At 42.8% G+C, this 23,204-nt stretch overlaps 1 protein-coding gene across 4 annotated transcripts in view; it reads left to right on the plus strand.

The window, feature by feature from the left end:
- The first annotated feature begins 11,120 nt into the window (after positions 1 to 11,120).
- NTM (neurotrimin) overlaps positions 11,121 to 23,204 on the plus strand; it is a 393,348-nt gene continuing 381,264 nt past the window's right edge. For all 4 annotated transcript variants that reach the window (XM_023521051.1, XM_023521052.1, XM_011376219.2 and 1 more), the window contains exon 1: positions 11,121 to 11,323. In XM_023521051.1, coding sequence (XP_023376819.1) covers positions 11,157 to 11,323 — 167 coding nt within the window. In that variant the 5' untranslated portion in view covers positions 11,121 to 11,156. The remainder of the gene's footprint in view (positions 11,324 to 23,204) is intronic.

Genomic DNA, 23,204 nt, shown 5'->3' on the forward strand with positions numbered 1-23,204 from the left:
ACCAGTTATAAAATTTACTAGTCCAGTTGACCTCTAAGGCCCTTCCAATCATGATATTCTAATAGTCTAGTTTTTAAAAAATGGCTTAAATATTCTCTTTATGGCTGGATGCCTAGCACAGACTACGATCTAGATGACCATGTTCCAACTAGGCTTTAGGAGAAGATTCTCAAATGGGCAATTAATTTAGATTTAATAGGACAGTTACTGTAAGTTTAAATAAATGCCAGTTAAATATTAAGAGCATATTTATTGAAGATTAACATTGCTGGTTGCATTGTGGGATTTTCTTTTTCTTAAAGAAACCCTTTATCAGAAGACTTTTAATCTTCTTGGCTCTTTCAACAGCTTGCCTTAGATCCAGTGCAGCTCATTAATTACTTTGTACAGTGGTTTCCTGATTTTTGAAGTGGATACCTTGGTGAATGGGAAGAGTGGAAGGACATGATGAGGAGGCCTAGTTCTCTGTTGGAGGAACTGATAAATGAATTTGCAGAATATACTGCTTTTGAGAAGAGTATTGAGAAGCATTTAAAAACTATAAACTATTAGAGTTGGACAGCTCCTTGGAAGTCATTTAATCCAAACTTCTCATTTTGAAGGAAAGCAGAAGTGACGTGAGCAGCTTTATACAGCAAGTAAGCAGACTTGAGGTTTGAATGGAATAGCCTCGTCCCCCAGCCCCTCTGTTGAGCTGTCATCTTACTCTAGAATCATTCTTTCAACTTTCAAAAATGCATTAGCCCATTGGAATGCATTAACATTAGATCTTCTCAAGGACCCGCTTATGAAGATGTTGGTTCTTTCGACAAATGAAGAAGCTAAAAATTCAAGAAAACAGGTGACTTATCTAAGGTGATATAATGATGGCCTGAGTTGAGACTAGAACCCAGATCTTCTGGTTTACGAAATGTTATTTACAAAATGTTACCTCCAGTAAAAAGTACAATTGAATGTACATATTATTAAGCAAGTTCTTGTCTCATAATCATTTACCTCTTCTGTTGCTGCTCTTGGCTAGGGAACAAAGAGTAAAACCTCTAAAGAAAGTGAAGAGAAAGATTAAATTAAAACATGTGTAATGGATAATTGTTTAGGGAGAAAAGTATGCAGTGGCAGAAGCAGGACAAGTTCCTCTGACAGTAAATTTCCTGTTTTAAGATCCAAGTTGGGTGCTGGTGAGCTTGCCATTCAATGAGCTCTTTCTAAATGAGAAGCCACCACCTAACTGCTTTGGCTGCATCCTGAAAACATTAGAATTGTGTCTGTCTGTGCATGTAGACAAACGTCTGCATGTAACATTTCTAGCTTGCACAGAGGGTACCAGGCTAATCCTGAAGCACTGCCCTGAGATGTTCAAAGAGTAGAAATGAGGAATGATGAGTCAGACACAGGATATTATTATCAAATGACTAGTCTAAGATCTAGACCGAGGAGGCTTCGGATTAAGCCATCAGGCACCCAGAAGCAAAAAAAAAAAAAAAGAAAAGAAAAAAAAGAAGGCTAAATACTTCACAGGGAGATGAGAGGGTATTGCCCACCTATGATGGTTTGGAGGTGTCATTTTTTTTTCAGTATATTTCACTACCTTTCAGGTGTATGTGGGAACATGACAGATAAAAGTTCCCAGAAAGAGAAAGCCCTATCCTCTTTCTCAAGGCCAGGATGTTTCTCACAAGACTGTATCCTCTGTGCTTTTGGAGAACACTTGTGTTGTGACACTGGGGTGGGAGTCAGAGGGTCACCCTCTTCCTGCCCTGGTTTGAAAGCTCAGCCACTTCCCCTTTCTGACCATATCTCAGCATGATGTTTCTGCTCTGGGATGAAACCCCTCAGGATGTGTACACAAACAGTGCTCACAAGTTTGTGCTCAGCGGACTCTTGCTTTCTGAACAAATATCATGTCTAGAGTTCCTATGGGAAGCATATCCACCGGCCGTCACTTCACGTCCCAATGTAGAAACACAGGAGCTACAAGGTGTTTATAGCCCCTGCCGGGTAGCAGGCCCTACACTAAACTCTTTAAATCTCTTGTTTCATATCATCCTTACACCAACCTTATGCAGCAGGTAACATTATCAAGGCTATTTTACAAACAAGTTTAACTTATTTCTCCAAGGTCACCCAGTTAGTAATAGAGAAGATGACTGTTTGACTTCTGGTTTGTCTGATTCCAAATCCCATGGTCATTCTTAATCAATAAATATGTACTGAACGAATTGATGAATGCATGAACAGAAAATTGAAGCAGAGGTTTTCAATCAGGCACAGCCCTTGAGATACAGCCACCTTTCCTTTACATGAGCACCACCTGAGAAGATAAAAGGCAGTTTCTGCCCATGAACTTTCTGAGTTTGGGTTGTGAAGATTCTGTCCTGTCTGCCTGTAACTAGATTACTGCCTACATTGCCTGTCCCTTCATCTGCTTCCTACTGTTAGGTCCCAGTTTAAAGTTATTTCCTTGGGGAAATGTTCCCCGGTCTTCCAGATTCCATGAGAACTTCTGCCATATACATTCTTAAATTTTACATCTCATAGGGGTTTTCACAATTATATACACTATTTTGTAGAATTCTTCCTTTAATACTTGTCTCCACTTCTATATAGTGTGCTTTATAATGATAAGACCCATGTAGGTTTTGTTTTGTCTCTCTAATCAACAGCTTAAATTCATCACCTAAGGCATAGCTGGCATTTAGTGGGCAGTAAATACTTGCTTGTTGAGTAGATGAATTTCTTCTCTACATTTATAAATCCTTGAGAGCACCCCTTCCCCTCCTAATGTCACTTTAAATGAAGCTTAGAAAACCACGGTCAGTGTCTAGATATTTGGACAAATGTAATGGATCGAACTGTTCCAAAGGGGTAGGCAAATTTGGCTTGTTTTTCTCAGCAATGAGAATGTTCTCAAGGGTTTACAGGGAGCAAGGGGTTCATTATGATTTTAGTAATCATGAATGTATATACAAATAAAACCACTGACAAATTGCACTATACTATAAGCAAATCGAGGGCAGGGACTAAACATTTCGTCTTTGTATCTCTAACTTCCAACACAGTTCCTGGTACATAGGAAGAGCTCAAAATCTACTGGGAAAAGTTCACTGAAAACATTGAATTCAGTTGAATAATTGAATATCCAAAGGTATACTGGGCAATAATGACATCACTTCCTCTGTAAATCTCTCTTGCCTTTGGACACAGCAGCTAAAGATCTTTTACTACTTAGCTCTTATGAAGTGTCCTTACTTAGCAGGTATAGTGAAAAGAACACTGGAAACATAGCAGGAGTCCTGAGTTCTAGTCTTGATTTATCTGTTATTACCTTTATGTCCCTACAACAATTATTCTCTGTCCTGGGTCAATCCCCATTTATGAAATGAGAGGGTTATACTATACATCTTTCAAGGTCTCCTCTGACTGTGTCACTCTGTAATTCCTGGAGTCCAGGATCTTATTATGAACCAAAACTGAGATAAGGAACAATTCTTCCCTACAGACCCCTGGCTCTTGAGAATCTCCCCTTTGGGTGTCTGGCTTTTGCTTTTCTGATGTTTTGAATTTAATTGTTCACTCTGCTCCTTTTTACTTTTATGTCTACATATCAGTTGTTCTACTGACCATCTCTTCACTGTATGCATTTCTTAAACAGTTTTATGGCTTTCAAAGTCCACATAGTCTAACCTTTGCCATTTCTTCTTATCCTCCTCCATTTCCTCTTGTTTGTGACCTCTTTTTTTGTCCTTGGAAGCTTCTTCTTTCTTCTCTTTTGCTCTTCCTGCTGAAATTCTAACATGTTAGACTCTAGCCCAGCTGAACAATGATTTTATTTTGATCTTATACTCATATAAGAGGAAGATTAGCATGTTTTTCCAAGGCCAGCCCTTCCCTATTTCTCTAGAGGCATCTCCTTAGCCAGATTGACACCTTCCAATTTTCTATTACACCTTCCAGTATCTATTTGGCACCATGCCACTCTAATCACCTTGCATTTGTCATCTTCTTGCCTATATTCCTATTTGGAATCTCCACCAGGAGAGGGGGGTCTTTAGCCTTTTTAGAGAAGAAGAAGCAGAACTGGTATTTCTTAAGCTAGTGCTCTTCTTCTGGTCTTGTGTGTGTGGAATATTCACAGCTAACCTGGCTTGCTGTAAGTAACAGAGTAAAACAAAAACAGCAGCTGATTTCTCTTTCACTGAGAATTCTTCCGTGTTCCAACCCTGCTTTAGTGTGTAGATGCTACTGCTGCCAGAAGTCTCTGTCTACCTCTGCTTCCTCACCTGCCTGCCAGCACTCCACCGTCTGCATGGCAAGCTCCTGCACATCCCTCCTTTGCAGTCACAGGATTATTAAAGGGAATATGATTGTTTTATTTTGCTCAGGCAGTGTGTATGTGCGTGCGTGCGTGTGTGTGTGTGTGTGTGTGTGTGTGCGCCTGTGTGTGTGTGTCTGTGAGCTTGAAAGGCATTGTCCTATAGATATTTTTATAACCTGAAGCAATTACAGCTGTCAGCACAGAGACAAGCTGTGACAAGTTGATTTATGTGTACAGTATATGTGTATGCAGGAGGGACGGGAGGAAGGAGAGGGAAATGGGGGAAAGAAGGTGGAGGTGGGCACTCGTTAGGAATCTGCTTTCCGGGAGATAGAAAGGAAGTTGTTTCTATAAAGAACACATATAATGAAATTGCTCTGACTGTCATCCCTTTTTTCATTAACTTGGATATGCTAGGAAATATAAAATAAATCCAGCAGTTTTTATGAAGCAAGAGACAGGATATAAGATAAGCCACTAAATGTTGGTTATATTTAGAGATTAGGGGATGGGAAGGGAGTTGACATATGATTTTGATCTTCATCTATTCAAACTACTTCAATAATGAGTTTGAAAGAAATGGATTCTGTCTTGTTAATTGTGTGAGCATCTCTGACCTCTCACTACTTTCTAAACTTCCATTTTTAAATATGAAGTTTGGATCCCTGGGTCCAAGGAGCAGGTATGAGGTTTCAAGTGGCTTCTCTTTGTCCACTTTGGGCATTACCTGAGCTCTGCTGGGTTTCCTTTCAGCCACTGCTGGGATGCTGCAGCTCAGCACTGTCCCTCCATGGCCAGAGACAGATGGTCTGACTGTCTTAGATCAAGTGCATGCAGACTGATATAAATTGAACATCTTAAAGAGCCCATAAGGAGAATTATTTTTCTGCCCAGTCATGATAATGAAGCGGTGGCAGGCAAAATGTATTAATAGAACATCTTCCACCTTAAATGAATTTATAAGTATTTTACTGTAGAGTTAATCATGTATGTAGGCCACTTGGGTAGGCCTGTTGTCATTATCCACATTCCTAGATGGGAAAACTAATTCTCACCTGTACCTACCTGGGAATTAGATGCAAGAGCCAGGATTAGAATTTATCATGAAAAGAATTATCACTACCATTCTTCAGCCTGCAGAGAAATGACTCTAAAGACATAAGGAATCTCACTCCTTCTTAACTGCTGGCCTTTGTGTCCGCTTGAAGTAGTGAGGATGCATTTACAAAGAGGGGTGGCAGGGGAGCATGAGTGGTTATTAAAATGGATGGATGAAGGATTAGAGACAACTCTTTGGCTTTGAGGAAAGAACTCCAAATTCAGCAAACTGAAAGTAAGCAAACATAATCTCATGCCTTATATCTGCTATCACATAACATCTTAACTAGGTGAAATTATTCAATTTCTTATTTCCATAATCTTCCATTGTAAAATGGAGATGAAATAGGGTCTTGCAAGAATGGACTAGTGCTAAATAGGTGAATTCTCTTTTTTTTGCTAGAATATAAATACAATTTTCCTGCTCCCCAGAGATGTCATTCCCCGCCTCCCCCATGGTAGTAAAATCTTTTGTTGTGGCCATAAGTTGATAATTGATTTTTTTGGTGTCATACATCATATGGTCCCCATTGGCCAAAAGTAACAGATGCGTTTCCCTGAGAATATAATATCACAAAAAGTCACCAGAGTAGAGTAGGGGAAAATAGGCCTAATGATTGATTAGTTGAGATTGTCATTATAAAGTTGTTCAACTTTTCATGATCAACAACTTTCTGGTCAACTATTAGAAGAGAAAAGCCAGCCTTTTCAGTCTTTCTTTGTTAACCTAGAGTTTGGCTTCCACATCTGCAAACCTGACATCAGTCTCTGCCAATCTAAAGTAGTTAGAATGAGGGAAATATAATGGGTGAAACGCTTGCATCATCCCTAACACACTTGTTATCTATGTGAAAGTGGTGGTTACTATTTAAATGGTACAGGAACTTTTATGGCACCAGGACCCTTATGGTTATAATAATTCTCTTTGGTGTTAACTAGATGTTTTTTGGGAGAGAATATTTTTCTGTTACTTAACACTCTCTCTTTCTCTCTCTCTCTCTCTCTCTCTCTCTCTATATATATATATATATATATATATATATATATATATATACACACTTCCTGGTTGGATTTGATAAAAATTCGAGGGCGGAGGGCAGGGGAAACAAAGCCACTATTGCCTCGTCTCCATCCTTAGGTAGAATATGGGTCAGTGCAGAGAGCTCAGGTCTGGAAGTTCCTGAGAAGACAGCATGGCTGTGCTAGTATTGCTGTGTGGGCTGGGCTGCTTGGACTTCTCCCTACTTTAGGAGTCAGGCCCAAGAAGGAGAATGCACCACATTCCATCAGAGCTGAAGTTAAGAGAGAAATAAAAATATAGGCACCGAGGGACCCGCAGCATCCAGAGAAGGGACATGACAGGAACGGAGACAAATCCAGTTTTTCCCCAGGTTTCAAGAATTTGAAAAACACAGCTCTTAAGATGAAATCAGCTCTGCAAGAGTGTGAAGCACAGGAAACTTGGGAGTCCACTGTATAAATAGAGTAAGTGGTTCACACTCATTCATCGGAGTGAGCACTTTTACAGGGCTAGCATCTTTTAGTGTTGACAAAACAAGAATAAAGAATGCAAGTGTCGGGACTTGACCAAGATTTTGATGTGATTTTGCCAGTTTCACACACTATTTAGCTTCTGTGATTTTGCATGTTTTATATATGGAAGATCTCTATTTAGAATGGTGGTGTTGTCTCTGATATTTTAAAGTAGCTTTTGTGGGGAGGGCTGGTGGGGTGGGCGTTGACTATTGAATAAAAATGAGATTATTCTAAAACATCCGCCCAACACTCTAAATGCTAATGAATTAATCTGATAATTTTAAAGGTGCATGTATGCATGCTGGAGGGTTTTCTTTTTCTAGTTAATTAGTTTTTGACCTTTATTAAGATGTCTGGGGCTTATTAAAACTGTGTGGTAACTTTGCCTACTTAATTTAGAAATGACAGTTTTTTTAGGGGGAAAATGGTTAAATTCGCCTTGGCTGGTGCACTGCCGCTGCGCGGCGCGGCGCCGCGGGGGTTAAGGTGGGCGCCCACCGGCGCCCCGCGCCCGCCCGCCAGGAAGAGCGCGCAATCCGCCCGTTCGCGCGGCGCCGGCACCGGGGAAAGTGGCGGTCAGTGATGGAGCTGCTGCCATGACAACCCCGGCGGTCGGGGCCCGCGCGCGTCGGGGCTGCTCCCGGGAGGAAGGCTGCGCGGAGACCGGGGGCGGCCGCTGAGCGTGGCGTCCGCGCGGCTCCGGAGCCGACTGCACCTCGCCTTCGCCAGCGAAGGAAGAGTGAGCGAACAAGGGGCAGCTGCGGTCCGCTTCCGCCCGACCGCTGCTCGCTCAGCCGCCGCCGTGGCCACTGTCCCCGCCGAGACCCGTCACATCGCAGCAGCTGCAGCGCGCAATTCGGCTCCGAGGAAGTTGACCGAGGCGGCTGCGGCAGGATCCTCGGTCCGGTTCGCACGAATCCCGGCGCAGCCGCCTCCTCCTCGCCCACCCTGTGCCGCCTCCTGCATGCTCTACTTTTCATCTCTGCTATTGTTACAGATTGTTTTCTGCTGGCAACCTTTCCTCTGAAACTTACAAAGAAAGTGCTGGATTTCCCCTTGTTCTAACTGAGGGATTGCAGACCACCTCTGGGTGGCCGGATTTAACCCACCCCTGTCCCCTTCGGGTACCAAAGTGCTTACTCCACTCCAAAGTGCCATGTCTGAATTGTTAACGGGAAGAAGGGACTCCTGAGACTTGCCCACACCTTTGCACCTGCCTTGCGCTTCCCCTTTCTCGGCCACGGTCCCCGGCCGAAGCAGCACCAAGGAAGGCCCCTTTGGATGTCCTCTGTGGAAACTGGTTCTCCGAAGCTGAAGCGCTGAGGCTGGGTTTGGGGGAGGAATATTAGACTCGGAGGAGTCTGCGCGCTTTTCTCCTCCCCGCGCCTCTAGGTCGCCGCTAGTTCACTGCTCGGTCCCAGTGCTCGCTCCTCCACCCCACCCACTTCCTGTGCTCGCCCGGGGGGCGTGTGCCGTGCCGCTGCAGGAGTTCTGGGAAGTTGTGGCTGTCGAGGATGGGGGTCTGTGGGTACCTGTTCCTGCCCTGGAAGTGCCTCGTGGTCGTGTCTCTCAGGCTGCTGTTCCTTGTACCTACAGGAGTGCCCGTGCGCAGCGGGGATGCCACCTTCCCCAAAGCTATGGACAACGTGACGGTCCGGCAGGGGGAGAGCGCCACCCTCAGGTAGGGAAATGCCGTTCTTCTTCGACTTAACAATGATTTGTGAGAGGGATAGAGAGAGAGGGGCAGGGGTACATGTGTGTGTGAGCTGCTGGCAGGGTGGCTGCTGGTTCCCAAAGCTGCACAATTCATGAATAAGCTGGATACTCTGTCCCAGGAATGTTGGTGTTTCATAGGGAACTGCTCAGAGGTTCAGGAGATGAGCTTCCCCCGCCCCCTAAAACTGGCTTCCTAGGCCCAGGATTTAGTAAGAATAAGGGGTGACTGGGCCAAGAACTCACTGAGATTGAAGACGGTGGCACTCCCAAGCTGGTGGCCACGGTCACTGGGGGCTTGAATGGGGCTCAGTGTGAACAGTCTTCTTTGAAGTTAATGAGTCCCAAAGGAAGAGTCTGGCTTGGTGTGAATGCCCTCACTCTGCCTATGCCATGGGGAGTTGCCAGCTGGGTTCCCTACTCTGGCAGAGCTGCTGTTTTGTCCTGGGCCTGACTGTGCCTGGGCTTTCCCGGGTGCCTTCTTGCTGTGAATTGGTGGGCAGAGAGACATGCTTTTCCTGCCTGAACATGGCTTTCTGAGATAGAAGTAAGGGAGATGAGTCTGATTTTGTCTGGAAAATTTCTCTTTCTCTCGTTAATTGTGCTCTCTGGTGCTGTCTGCCAAAGCAGTATGTACAGAACTCACGTACTGAACAGAAGCTGGGTTTCAGTGTTGAGTCGGGCCTGATTGGCTTCTGGGGTTAAGGCTTACAGGAACCGGAGGAGGAGGAGAAGAATCTTGGTTATGTTTTATGTAAAGTAGTAAGTGTCTAGCTCCCTGATCACTGTGCCTGTTGAAATGCTAACTCAATTTTCAGTACCTACAAACCATACCGCTCACAGGAAGGCAACACAGAATTAGTGATTGTAATGGAATCTTACCTCTGGAATTTTATAACAGTCAGCCTGAGGTAGAAGTTGAGAAGATTCATGGGAAGAATGATTTCCCTACATCTCTTTGACATAACATGCCCTCTTAAATAAAGTTTTCCAAACTGGGGTACTGAGGTGACCACAAGGCAACGTGGCAATATTCCCATCCTTTACACATGATTATCGGTGCTGGTGTCCACTGTTTTGCCCCCTGGTGACTGTTCTTCTAAGATGGATTGTTTGTGGATGATATGCTTAAGGCAATACCCACAGGACAGAAAATGTTGAGGAGGGAACACTGATACTGCCAAAGGAAGTACGCGATTTAAGGACCTATGCAAGCCTTGTGAACATCCCATGCTCCTTTGTCTTTGGGGAGCTAACACCCATGGCCCCAGTGAATTTCTGGTTAATCCTTGGTTCCTGAAACCAATCTCTCCCACTGAGCCCTTTGGGACTATTTTGAACAAAGGTTAAACGTCCAGTTGCCTCCCACCCTGAAATAACTGTGTATCTGCTTTATACCATGAGAACTCCAAATGTGCTGTGATTTCATACTACTTAAGAGGAAAACAAGAATGAACCTCTAAAGCAATATAGTCGATGACATTTATTGTCCTCTGGATGCCTGCTCTGTTCCTAACCTTTGGCTGTAAGGAGTAACCCCCAGAGATAAAATAGAGACAATTGCACAGGAAGAACATTTTAGAAACAAATGGGATGGTATTTTCAAGGAGAAGGTGGCTCCCGGGAGGAAGGCTGCGCGGAGAGGGGGGGCGGCCGCTGAGCGTGGCGTCCGCGCGGCTCCGGAGCCGACTGCACCTCGCCTTCGCCAGCGAAGGAAGAGTGAGCGAACAAGGGGCAGCTGCGGTCCGCTTCCGCCCGACCGCTGCTCGCTCAGCCGCCGCCGTGGCCACTGTCCCCGCCGAGACCCGTCACATCGCAGCAGCTGCAGCGCGCAATTCGGCTCCGAGGAAGTTGACCGAGGCGGCTGCGGCAGGATCCTCGGTCCGGTTCGCACGAATCCCGGCGCAGCCGCCTCCTCCTCGCCCACCCTGTGCCGCCTCCTGCATGCTCTACTTTTCATCTCTGCTATTGTTACAGATTGTTTTCTGCTGGCAACCTTTCCTCTGAAACTTACAAAGAAAGTGCTGGATTTCCCCTTGTTCTAACTGAGGGATTGCAGACCACCTCTGGGTGGCCGGATTTAACCCACCCCTGTCCCCTTCGGGTACCAAAGTGCTTACTCCACTCCAAAGTGCCATGTCTGAATTGTTAACGGGAAGAAGGGACTCCTGAGACTTGCCCACACCTTTGCACCTGCCTTGCGCTTCCCCTTTCTCGGCCACGGTCCCCGGCCGAAGCAGCACCAAGGAAGGCCCCTTTGGATGTCCTCTGTGGAAACTGGTTCTCCGAAGCTGAAGCGCTGAAGCTGGGTTTGGGGGAGGAATATTAGACTCGGAGGAGTCTGCGCGCTTTTCTCCTCCCCGCGCCTCTAGGTCGCCGCTAGTTCACTGCTCGGTCCCAGTGCTCGCTCCTCCACCCCACCCACTTCCTGTGCTCGCCCGGGGGGCGTGTGCCGTGCCGCTGCAGGAGTTCTGGGAAGTTGTGGCTGTCGAGGATGGGGGTCTGTGGGTACCTGTTCCTGCCCTGGAAGTGCCTCGTGGTCGTGTCTCTCAGGCTGCTGTTCCTTGTACCTACAGGAGTGCCCGTGCGCAGCGGGGATGCCACCTTCCCCAAAGCTATGGACAACGTGACGGTCCGGCAGGGGGAGAGCGCCACCCTCAGGTAGGGAAATGCCGTTCTTCTTCGACTTAACAATGATTTGTGAGAGGGATAGAGAGAGAGGGGCAGGGGTACATGTGTGTGTGAGCTGCTGGCAGGGTGGCTGCTGGTTCCCAAAGCTGCACAATTCATGAATAAGCTGGATACTCTGTCCCAGGAATGTTGGTGTTTCATAGGGAACTGCTCAGAGGTTCAGGAGATGAGCTTCCCCCGCCCCCTAAAACTGGCTTCCTAGGCCCAGGATTTAGTAAGAATAAGGGGTGACTGGGCCAAGAACTCACTGAGATTGAAGACGGTGGCACTCCCAAGCTGGTGGCCACGGTCACTGGGGGCTTGAATGGGGCTCAGTGTGAACAGTCTTCTTTGAAGTTAATGAGTCCCAAAGGAAGAGTCTGGCTTGGTGTGAATGCCCTCACTCTGCCTATGCCATGGGGAGTTGCCAGCTGGGTTCCCTACTCTGGCAGAGCTGCTGTTTTGTCCTGGGCCTGACTGTGCCTGGGCTTTCCCGGGTGCCTTCTTGCTGTGAATTGGTGGGCAGAGAGACATGCTTTTCCTGCCTGAACATGGCTTTCTGAGATAGAAGTAAGGGAGATGAGTCTGATTTTGTCTGGAAAATTTCTCTTTCTCTCGTTAATTGTGCTCTCTGGTGCTGTCTGCCAAAGCAGTATGTACAGAACTCACGTACTGAACAGAAGCTGGGTTTCAGTGTTGAGTCGGGCCTGATTGGCTTCTGGGGTTAAGGCTTACAGGAACCGGAGGAGGAGGAGAAGAATCTTGGTTATGTTTTATGTAAAGTAGTAAGTGTCTAGCTCCCTGATCACTGTGCCTGTTGAAATGCTAACTCAATTTTCAGTACCTACAAACCATACCGCTCACAGGAAGGCAACACAGAATTAGTGATTGTAATGGAATCTTACCTCTGGAATTTTATAACAGTCAGCCTGAGGTAGAAGTTGAGAAGATTCATGGGAAGAATGATTTCCCTACATCTCTTTGACATAACATGCCCTCTTAAATAAAGTTTTCCAAACTGGGGTACTGAGGTGACCACAAGGCAACGTGGCAATATTCCCATCCTTTACACATGATTATCGGTGCTGGTGTCCACTGTTTTGCCCCCTGGTGACTGTTCTTCTAAGATGGATTGTTTGTGGATGATATGCTTAAGGCAATACCCACAGGACAGAAAATGTTGAGGAGGGAACACTGATACTGCCAAAGGAAGTACGCGATTTAAGGACCTATGCAAGCCTTGTGAACATCCCATGCTCCTTTGTCTTTGGGGAGCTAACACACATGGCCCCAGTGAATTTCTGGTTAATCCTTGGTTCCTGAAACCAGTCTCTCCCACTGAGCCCTTTGGGACTATTTTGAACAAAGGTTAAACGTCCAGTTGCCTCCCACCCTGAAATAACTGTGTATCTGCTTTATACCATGAGAACTCCAAATGTGCTGTGATTTCAGACTACTTAAGAGGAAAACAAGAATGAACCTCTAAAGCAATATAGTCGATGACATTTATTGTCCTCTGGATGCCTGCTCTGTTCCTAACCTTTGGCTGTAAGGAGTAACCCCCAGAGATAAAATAGAGACAATTGCACAGGAAGAACATTTTAGAAACAAATGGGATGGTATTTTCAAGGAGAAGGTGGAAGGTAGTCAGCTCTATAGAGGTTTGGAGATAAAGAAATAACAAAGGGGCCCTGACAGACAGTAGCCCCCATATTAAAGGAACAGCGAAGGTTGTTGGACAGACTAGGATCTGGCCTCCAGGACACAGCCCCTAGGTTCATGAGAATCAGATCTCTCTAGAGAGTGGCTGAATTTAGTAAGTGCTCAGTCAGATAGGCCTGAGCTAGCATCAGCTTCTCTTTAAAATCACATTGTCATATACTGGCTGGCTTCTCTTTCTTTGTCTTTCCTTCCATGCCTCTTTCTTTCTCACTCTGGGGTCTCTTTTCCTGTCTCTTTCAGGCACTAATGTTTGTTTGAATTATCACATATGCTCTAAACACACTGGCCTTGTTTGGGTGTAGATGTAGAAAATGGGGTATGGTGGGGCTTCCTCTCTAGACCCAACCCAGCCATGGCATAAAAAGGTCCTCTTGGAACATCTCTTCCCATTTTATGTCAGCCTTTGTGGCTGAATGTGTTCCTGGCATCAGGGGAAAGACCTCCCAGTGGTCGGAGTCCTATAGGGCAGGAATTTGAGGAACTAGGGTCTGCCTGACACCAACCCATTGACCAAGGGACTGATTTAGAATGTGAAGTGAACAGCAAGTGTATGAGGCAACCTGCAGAGAGGACACTCCTGCCTTAGCAGGATGACCTTTATTCTTCTCAGACACTGGAACAAGAAAGGGCCGCCATGTTGGGTGTACTTTTGTGGAGTGGAAGTCGTTGAACTCTCAAACACAGGCTCTGAATTTTGTAATTCTGTGTACAGAGAAGCAAGTAAGAATATCAGAATTTATTTTGTTTGTATAAAATTTGCTAAATTTGTACATAACCTGATTCCAGTTTACAACAATCTAGTGGTTCAGGGATCTGGGTTATTTTATTTTGGCATTTTTTGTGTGTATACGTTGGTCTCCTTCTTTTTTCTTCCTTCTCTCCTTCCTTTTCCCCTTCCTTTCTTTTTGTTTTTATTCAGCATGTGACCAAGCTATATTGAACTACAACTAGAAGGGTCCTGAATCCCTCTGCTCTACCCTCAAGAGTTACCTGTCCACATTGCTGTGGGAGACAATGAGGATGATGCTTGTAGTTTTCTTCTTAACCAGCAGAGGACTTTTTTGCTCTAATTTCATTTTATTCTGCTTTGTTCTTAGCAGTTTAATTTTGGAAGGATCTTTTCCAGTCCCCACGTAATGAATGCTTCAGCAGCATATTCTAATGTGAGGAAACTTTTAAAAATGTTTTATTTCATTTAATTAGCTCTAATGATCTTTGTGGAGGTATTGGGAAACCTTTCACCTAAAATGCAATTGACAGCCTGAAAAGAATGGCAAACAATTTGCAATCTCCCACTCTTTCTGCCCTCCTGCTGATAGTCTATATGCAAATATTTTTAAAAAAGAGTTGTTATATAAAACAGAATGTACAGTAATAATAATATTAACCAAGGTTTATTGAACACTCACTACGTGTTAGGGAGTATTCTGAATGTTTTATATACTATCTCACCCACCATCTATCCTCATAGTATGGGCATTTATCCCTAATAAAAACCCTGTGGTTTGGGTACTATTATTATCCCCATCTTACAGATGAGGAAACTGAGATATGGAGAACTGACATCACTTGATTAAGATTGCACAGATAGTAAGTTTTAAAACCATACTGTGAAGCACTAGTGATACTAATGTTAAGATGAATAGTCCATCGATTATTGGCCATTTACTGTGTGACATATTTCATATACATAGAAACATTTAATTGCCTCCAACTCTCTGAACTAGACTTAATTATCCCCATTAAGCACTGTTCCAAATGTTTACTGAACATTTCATAGATGTGGAAACTGAAGTCCAGAGAGGGGAATTCACCTGAAGTCACACAAGTTAGCAAGTGACACAACTGGGAAGCTGACACAGGACTTTGCTCCTTGACTTTATACAACAAACTTCCCATTGAATTCTGTGTTCTAATTCCTCGCTGGTGCTTAATCCCTCCCCAACTCATTTAAGCTTATACCCTGTCTTGCAATGCCATTTAACTCTGTCTTCTTTCTCCACTTGGACTGGTGAGCAGCTTGGTCTTGGAAAACAGAGATCATGCCTCTTCATGCTGTGAGCACTGTTCCAAATGTTTACTGAACAGATGAAATAAGTGAAAACAAAATAAAAATATCACTCAACTTATATTCAATATATCTCCTTATCACATTTCTCTATCATTGTTTTTTAAAATACAGTTGTAGTCAACCAACGAAGATTTATTGAGTGGTTCTTACATGAAGGGCATTGAGCTGGGTATTGGGATATGAAAAGGCATGAGGCATGGACTCCACACTCCAGGGCCTCCTGTCCAACAAAAGGTAATCAACAGTTGAGGCTGAGAGTGTCCATTAACGAGTGGTTGATACCCGGTAAGAAAAGAGTGTCCTCTCTCCCAGTGGGGTGGGACTGAGCCCCTCTCATGGGAATGCTGAAGAAGCAGTAAGAATAGGAGAGCCTGAGATGCCTGACCATGTGGGTGTCATTAGTTAGAGACCTTCACTAAGAATCTGTGTGTTTGTTGGCAATTTGGATGAATGTGTTTCATGTTTTTATGGATTTCTCAATATCTCCTTGGGATCATCTGGTTAGTGAGTATCAAAGGCCAAGCTATACCTTCTGTCATGTATCTAGACTGTAGGCTTTGCTATTATATGATGCTTTTTTTTCTTTTCTTTTTTCTGTTTGAGAGGGGAATGAGTTAAGAATAAAATGTCTGAGAAATATACAGGATTGAAGTTAAGTTTTGATATAGCAATTCCATGGAATAGCACAGAATAATGTGGTTTTGATACTTGAGAAAACCCATGGAGTCTACTTCTAGATCTTGGAAGCTGTGGCACTTTATTTGTATCATATAAAGCACTTAACATTTCATTTTATAAGCAGATGGATTCTCTGTTAGTCTCTCCAGCTATTCCGTGGATGGCCTCTGAGGACAGAACTATGCCGTTTTCAGGTTCATATTCCAATATGTAACACATGACTTGGTGCATAGTTTTTGCTAATGAAGTCTGAGTGACTGCCCTCCCCCGCCTCCCCCCCCACTCCATTCACTTACTCTGCTATAGATATCTGGCTTTCTTTCTGTTTCATGAGTACAGAAAACTTATTCTTGCTACAGAGCCTTTCCACTCATGGTTCCTGCTGTTGGGAGTACCCCTACGCTAGATTTTTCCCATGGACGGTTGTTTATTATCTTGGCCTCAGCTCACATGGAACCCCTCACTGAGGCCTTTCCTGACACCCACATAAAAATAATCCCCTACCATTTCTACTATACTTATACTGGCATGTCATCTTGGATTATTTTTCAGAGCAATCATCTGTATCTGAAAGTGTTCCCTTTCATTTATTTGTTCATTTATGTGTTTATGATCTGTCTTCCCCAACTGGACTTCCTTGAGGGTGATTTCCTTGAGGGTAGATAACTTTTCTGTCTTGTTCTGCACTGTGTAAACAGTGTCTGGTATATGGAAGGTGCTCAAAAAATAATTGTTGCATAAGTAAATGAAGGAATGAATTTCTGATATCTCTATCTTCTTCCCCTTGCCCTTCTCTGTCCCTTTTCCTTAGTTGTCTTGTGGTGTCCTTGCCCGAACATGTTACTGACTCACTGTCATTTTTGTTCAGGATGTGCAGCTATGTGAGGTTGTTCTTGTGTGTGGGGTTGCTCTTGAGGAGGTTGCAAATTAATTGAGCTGGTTTCTTTCTGTCTAGGACACAGACGGGCAGTGTCAATTGTTTGTTATTTCATTCCTGCACCCATGACACATGCATTCTTTTTGCCTGGTCACTTCCCTATCCAGTTCTTAGGCCTTTCAAGAAATGCTAATCTCTAATGATGTGGTCAACCCCAGGTGGACCTCAGGGAAATTATCATTTTCAAGAAAAGAGGGGACAGCAAAGCACCTCTCTGCTCATCCTTCTTTCTCTCCATTTGAAGACTGCTGGCAATGTTTGTCTCGTGGTGTAACTATTGATTCGTTGTTTATGAGTTAACTTGTTTAGAATAGCAGTGCTACTCGGGAAACATGTGCTGTTCTGACTGCCTTGCCCCCTCCTAGGATCAACCAATGTGTGCTCACCTCCAGGGTTTGCCAGACATCCAGCCGGTAGACCATGGCTCAAAAGAGCATGGACAGATGGGACTGTGGAGGGAGGCTCCTGGAAGCACACTAAGTCTATTGAGGAGCCAAAAACTAAAATGAGAAAGCTAAAATTCCAACCAACTGTGGTTCAGAAGGAGGAGTATGCCAGTTGTCAAGGAACCTAGAGAAGTCTATGAAGAGTCAGCCCAGTTCTCCAACACATCTCACCTACAAGTATAGGTGCTTTGCAGAAATTTTGCCCTCTTCTTTTGAGTTTGAAAGAATTACAGAAACCAGAGAGTTCAACTACCTGCTTTTACAAATGAGGCTAGTGATAATCAACTTCTCACAAGGATGACTTCCTGAAAGGGTAAGAAGGACCTGACATCCAGCCCATACTCTATCACTTGGCTATGAGCCCTAGCCTAGGGCTACCTGTGCTTGAAAGAGGGCACCCTTTTCCTACTAAGTGCAAACACATTATGCTGAGTGTTTCTGAGGCAATTAGCTAACTTTTATTACCATGCTGTCTTTTAATTGTTGGTTTTGTCTGGTCCTAAAGTTTGTCTTCCTTATCCTTATGCTCTACCTCTGATTCTGTATGGGACAACTCTGCTTACTAGATATCAGGTGCTAAACATTCTACTGGCAGGGTCTTCTTTAATCCTCATAGCTGCTTCATGAGGTGAATACTGTTACTATTCCAGTTTGCAGATGGGGAAACCAAAGCAATGAGAGGCCAAGTGAGGCATTTTCCCAGGTCATACAGTCATATATTGGCTAAGCCTAGGACTTGGAACCAGTTATGTCTGACTTCTGGGCAAGCTCTGTTTTGGCACCATAGGACTTTTCTCATTTTATCATTTCTTTTCTTCATTGCCAAGTTCTCTTCTAGGAAAGAGAATTCAGCTGTTCCTCCTTATCCTGGGGCACAAGAATCTCTTGTCATTAAAGTATTTTAAGAATGGGGTATGCTAGTGTTTAAGGTTTTATGTAGTCTATGGCATGAAGACACAGAGAAGACCCAGGTGGCCTCTAGAAGTCCCTTGTCAGAGAATCCTAGAATCTCCATAATTTATTCAAAGTAAGATTTTTATTCCAGGTTCTTCCACCAACTTTTTTGCTTCAGATATCAGTAATATTGGATTCTTTCACAGAAAGTTAACGATTCCTCAGACATCGCCATGTAGTTCTCTGAAATGGGACGTACAACAAATCTAGGTGGAAACACAATTCTGTAAAGATTTTGAAAGCCCATATATGTGGATGCCCTGGCAGTAAAGGGAAAAATAGGTGGGGCCTTGACCTATAAATTTCTTTCTTTGCTATACTAGAAATAGGATTGCTGATGTCTCTCCTAGGGAATCTTAAAAAAATTACAATTAATATTGATATCACATTTATTCTTTTAGTTTCAAAGTTTCCACTGATGGATAAAATATAACATTATCCTTGCATTATTTATGGCCATTTTGCTTCCTCAGGGGCAGGTTGCTGTGTTCCCACTCTGTTTAATAGATTATTGATAATAAGAAAATAATACCACTAACATCATAAAGATGGCCAAATGATACTATCTTTAGGAAATCAAGAAGTGGTTGGGTTTAGGATGCACTTTTAACCTGCACATGTGAGCCAAGAGAGAGGAGTAAGCCATAGGAATGTTTAATAAGAGTACAATTGATGGAGACAAAGATACCAATAGACTTTACTAATTCATATTCCAACATGGGTGGTGTGCTAGACAGAAAACAGACCGGGAGACAGGAGTCTGTTAACTGAGACTCTAGTACTCTCTCTGTGTGATCTTGGGCAAAAATTTTTAATCCCTCTGTGTAAAGAGCACAGTAATTACCTACTTCAAAGGATTGTTTTGGGTTAAAATGAAACAATGCACACAAGGCTTAGTATGTAATTATAACTTTCTTTTCATATGTAGACACACATATAAATACACACACACACACACACACACATATATATATATAATATTCACACATTTAGCAATTTTCATTATAATCTTTTGTAGTTTAAACACCCATGTAGCTATACTTTAATAGATACTGTGTCTTGCTTCTGAAAGGTCTTGAAAAAAGGAATGTCCTCCATCACTTGTAATTGTACTTTTATGAGTGTTTCTCCTACACATCTGTTTAGATCCTAGGAATCTTCTTCAGTTCAAATAATTTCTTGAGCTATTTTATTTCAGAGAGTGAGTGAGAAGAAAAGAATGCTTTATTTTTCACAAGATTGTTGCATAGCAAGTTATGATTGTTGATGGCTCTGAAGATGAATTTCCTAACAGAACAAAACATATGGAAAATTCTGTGGAGCCAGGTTATCTGAAACAAATAGTGGGGTTAGAAATTCATGTATGGATTTAGAATTTGTAGACCCTTTTTCCCTGGAAGACTGATTGTTCCATGATAATCCACTGGAGTAAGCAGGCAACACAGGAGTAAGTGTGCCATCACTTTGAAGGGGTGATTAAGCCTTCCAGCTTTCATGTTCTCTGTTTGAAATTTTTCCCCTCATTCACATCTTCTATTCATTGAGAGGCAGTGCAGGGCTTGCACAGAGATGGTGAAAAGAGAAAAGGAAGCCTCTTTGTATTTGGTAATTTTTCTTATGTGCCAGACTGGAGCAAGACTGGTATCTGGCATTAGAAACTGACCTCAGAATTTGCTGGTGGAACCTCAGAAGTAGTTTTGTTTGTTTGTTTGTTTGTTTGTTTGTTTTTTGTTTATATAAACCCTATGCCATGGGGATTAAATTGGTTTAAATTATATATAGCAATCTCAATCTTTCATGAATGTTTTCTCCAGATCTCATTGATTCACGTGGTTGAGTTATTCGAGTTTATTTGGGTGTATTTGGTCAACTTGCTATCTCGTCAGTGTGAGATATTTTGGCTTTGAAAGCTTTTGGAGGTTTAGATTTGTCTTATAGGGTGAACATAAGAATTAATCTTACAACCTTCTGATGGTTTATTAAAATAATACAATTTTTAATGAAAACAACATCATCCATTAGAGTAATAGAAATGACAAAACTGAAGTCAACTTTCAGATAAACTTTTGTTGGCCCTATGAAGGCAAAAGAAGATCTGATGTGTGAAAGTAATTTCTTGATATTCTCTAGCTTTCAAACAGGCTATAATGTAGTGGATGAGTGGAAAAGTACTCTTACATTTAGAATAAGCATCTTTGGAAAAATTTACTCATTAGGAAAGCTCAAACCTCCTAATCTTCCCCCGCGCACACACACACCAAAGGAAAAAAAAAAAAGAAAAGAAAGAAAGAAAGAAAAGAAGAGGAGAGGAGAGGAGAGAAGAGAAAAGAAAAAAACGATATATTGGAGTCCTAACATTCAGTACCTCATAATGTGACCTTGTTTGGATATAGGGCCATCGCAGATGTAATTAGTTAGATGAGATCATACTGGAGTAGTGTGGGGTCCTAGTCCAATATAACTAATGATCGTGAGAAGATAACAATGTGGAGAACATGGTAGACAGGCAGGGACATGCCATGTGATGACAAAGACAGAGATTAGAGTTATACAATTACAAGCCAGGGGATGCCAAAGATTCTCAGAGAACCACCAGAAGCTAGGAAAAGGCAAGGAACGATTCTCTTTTTCAGGTTTCATAGGAAGCATGCCCTGTCGATACCTTGATTTCAGACTTTTGGCCTCCTGAACTGTGAGACAGTAAATTTCTGTGGTTTAAGCCATCCAGTTTGTAATGCTCTTTTATAACAGCCCCAGGAAACGGATACACTTGGGTATTATGGAGAGTTTCCTTAAATAATCATCACATATAAAGGACCACTGAAAGGCCTGGTTAGATCACCCTGTTGCCCAAGGCGACATGAGCCACTGGAATCCATCAAGGAGGCATTAGAACTTTGAATGCTTTTGCATGACTGTTCCTCTCCCAGTCATGTTTTCCCAGCCTCTCCATTACAAATTACAGGAATTCCTTGTTTTATTGTACTTTGCCTTATTGCGCTCCACAGATATGCTTCTTTTAAAAATCGAAGGCAAGTCCTTCTACCAGCAAAAAAATACAAATCACTTTATTTCAATGCTCATTTTATTGCAGCAGTCTGAAACCAGACCTACAATATCTCTGAGGTATGTGTATATCTAGGAGGCTGATCTGTAATAGAAATATAATTTGAATTGATTACTCTCTTTTTCCTAGGAGACTATAGGGACAAACCCTGTAGTATCATAATTCTCAGTTATCTTAGCCACCTCAGAAGTCAAAGACCACTATCCCGAAGACATGTATCATTGTTTAGATTCATATTACCATATGGTCCTGTACATCCAATAATCTGATCCAATTGCAAACCTCTCCCTAATTTTTTAAATGTTTTTACTCTCTGGTCTTTATGTCCCGTCACCAACAAAATCCCTCTGTCACCACTCTCTTCTCTGAATGGTCCCATCTTTTTTTTCTTTCTTAAGCTGAACCTTGGCTATTTCCTGGGTTATTTCCACTCCTATATCCTGCTTACCACCAGGCCTGAAAGTTGAATAGATGTTCTCCTATCTGTTCTATGGCTGCGGGACATTTCTTTCTCCATCTTTCTCAAAATCCTCAGTTACATTGGAGCCCAGCTATATTACCCACAGCCCCTTTCTTTCTGTAATCTACTATCTCTCTTGAGCAACCTCTGTCACTCTGGAGCTCTAGGCTGCATACCCTAGAGTTGATCTACAGATTGATGTACAACTCAGACATTTCTAATGCATTCCAACCAGTGCTCTTGATACCAGCTCCATGTGACCCCATCAGCCACCACCAACTTATCTTTCCTCAGTCTGTCCCTGTCTTAGGAATGGGTACCACCATCCATCCAGCTGGGCATGCAAAAAACCTAATAGATATGTTGTTGTCTTTCTCTTTTATATTACATTTAATCCATCAATACATCCTTTTTATCTTTATTTTTAAGATATATCCTGAATTAGATAACTTTTCACCATCTCAAATGCTACCACTGTGGTCAAAGCTACCATCAGCTCCCTCCTGGACTATTCCCATCTGGTCTTTCTCTTCCACTTCTGCTCCACCTAGTAGCCAGAGTTATCACTTTGGAACATTAATCAAATCATGTCATTCTCTGTTCAGAACCCTACAATAACTTTTTAGAATGAAATGCAAACATTTCAGTGATATAAAAGACTTTTTATTTCCTGGTATCTGCCTACCCTCAGTCATCTTCCTGCTCCACTCACAAGGATGCAATTAAATGAACTCTCTTGTTCTTTGAACCCACCAAGTCCATTTTTGCCTGAGGAAATGCCCTTTCCCCTGCCAGGACCCACTGCAATGGAGAATGGAGGGATCCTTCATGGCATTCATGTCTCTGCTCAAATATCCCATCTTCAAAGAAGACTTTTCAGACTGTGATATTGGAAATAGTTATACCACACCCCCATATCACTCTACCCGCTACCTAGTTTTCATTTTCTTTATAGCCCTCAACACTTAGAAAACTCTGTTATTTATTTCTTCTTGACTACCGTAGGATCTGCTAGACCACTGAGTTTATCGTTCTCATTTACAGTGGCAAAATTACTGCCTAGAACATAAGATATATTAAGGGATATTTGTTGAGTAAATGAAAAGTTTATTAAGAATAATAGTAAGTTGTTAATAGTGAAAATTATTTATCTTTTATTAGAAATTGGAGACTCAGGCCTGTCTCTGTCTTCGCATGAGTTTGCGTGTTCTTAAACAGAGCTCTGATAGAATGTGTGTGACCTAGCATTGGTTTTGTCTTCTAGGACAGTAAGAGGAATGGGACACTGGGACAGGGATCACTGGGGCAGTGTGATGCACTTCATAAAAACTACATATGCAGAATTTAAAGGACCTTTACATTTCCACTTTCACAAGAGGTCTTATAGAAAATCTAATAAACACTTGAAAATAAAGATTAGTTTCTAGCTTAAGGCCTACAAACTTGGGGGTTGAGGAGGGAAGGAAGTTGCAGTTAGATAGAAATCAGGTCGTGAGCCTGAAATTTAACATGTTATGTAATGTCTGCTATTTTTTTT

This window comes from Pteropus vampyrus, unplaced genomic scaffold, assembly GCF_000151845.1.
Source record: "Pteropus vampyrus isolate Shadow unplaced genomic scaffold, Pvam_2.0 Scaffold288, whole genome shotgun sequence".
Lineage (NCBI taxonomy): Eukaryota > Metazoa > Chordata > Mammalia > Chiroptera > Pteropodidae > Pteropus > Pteropus vampyrus.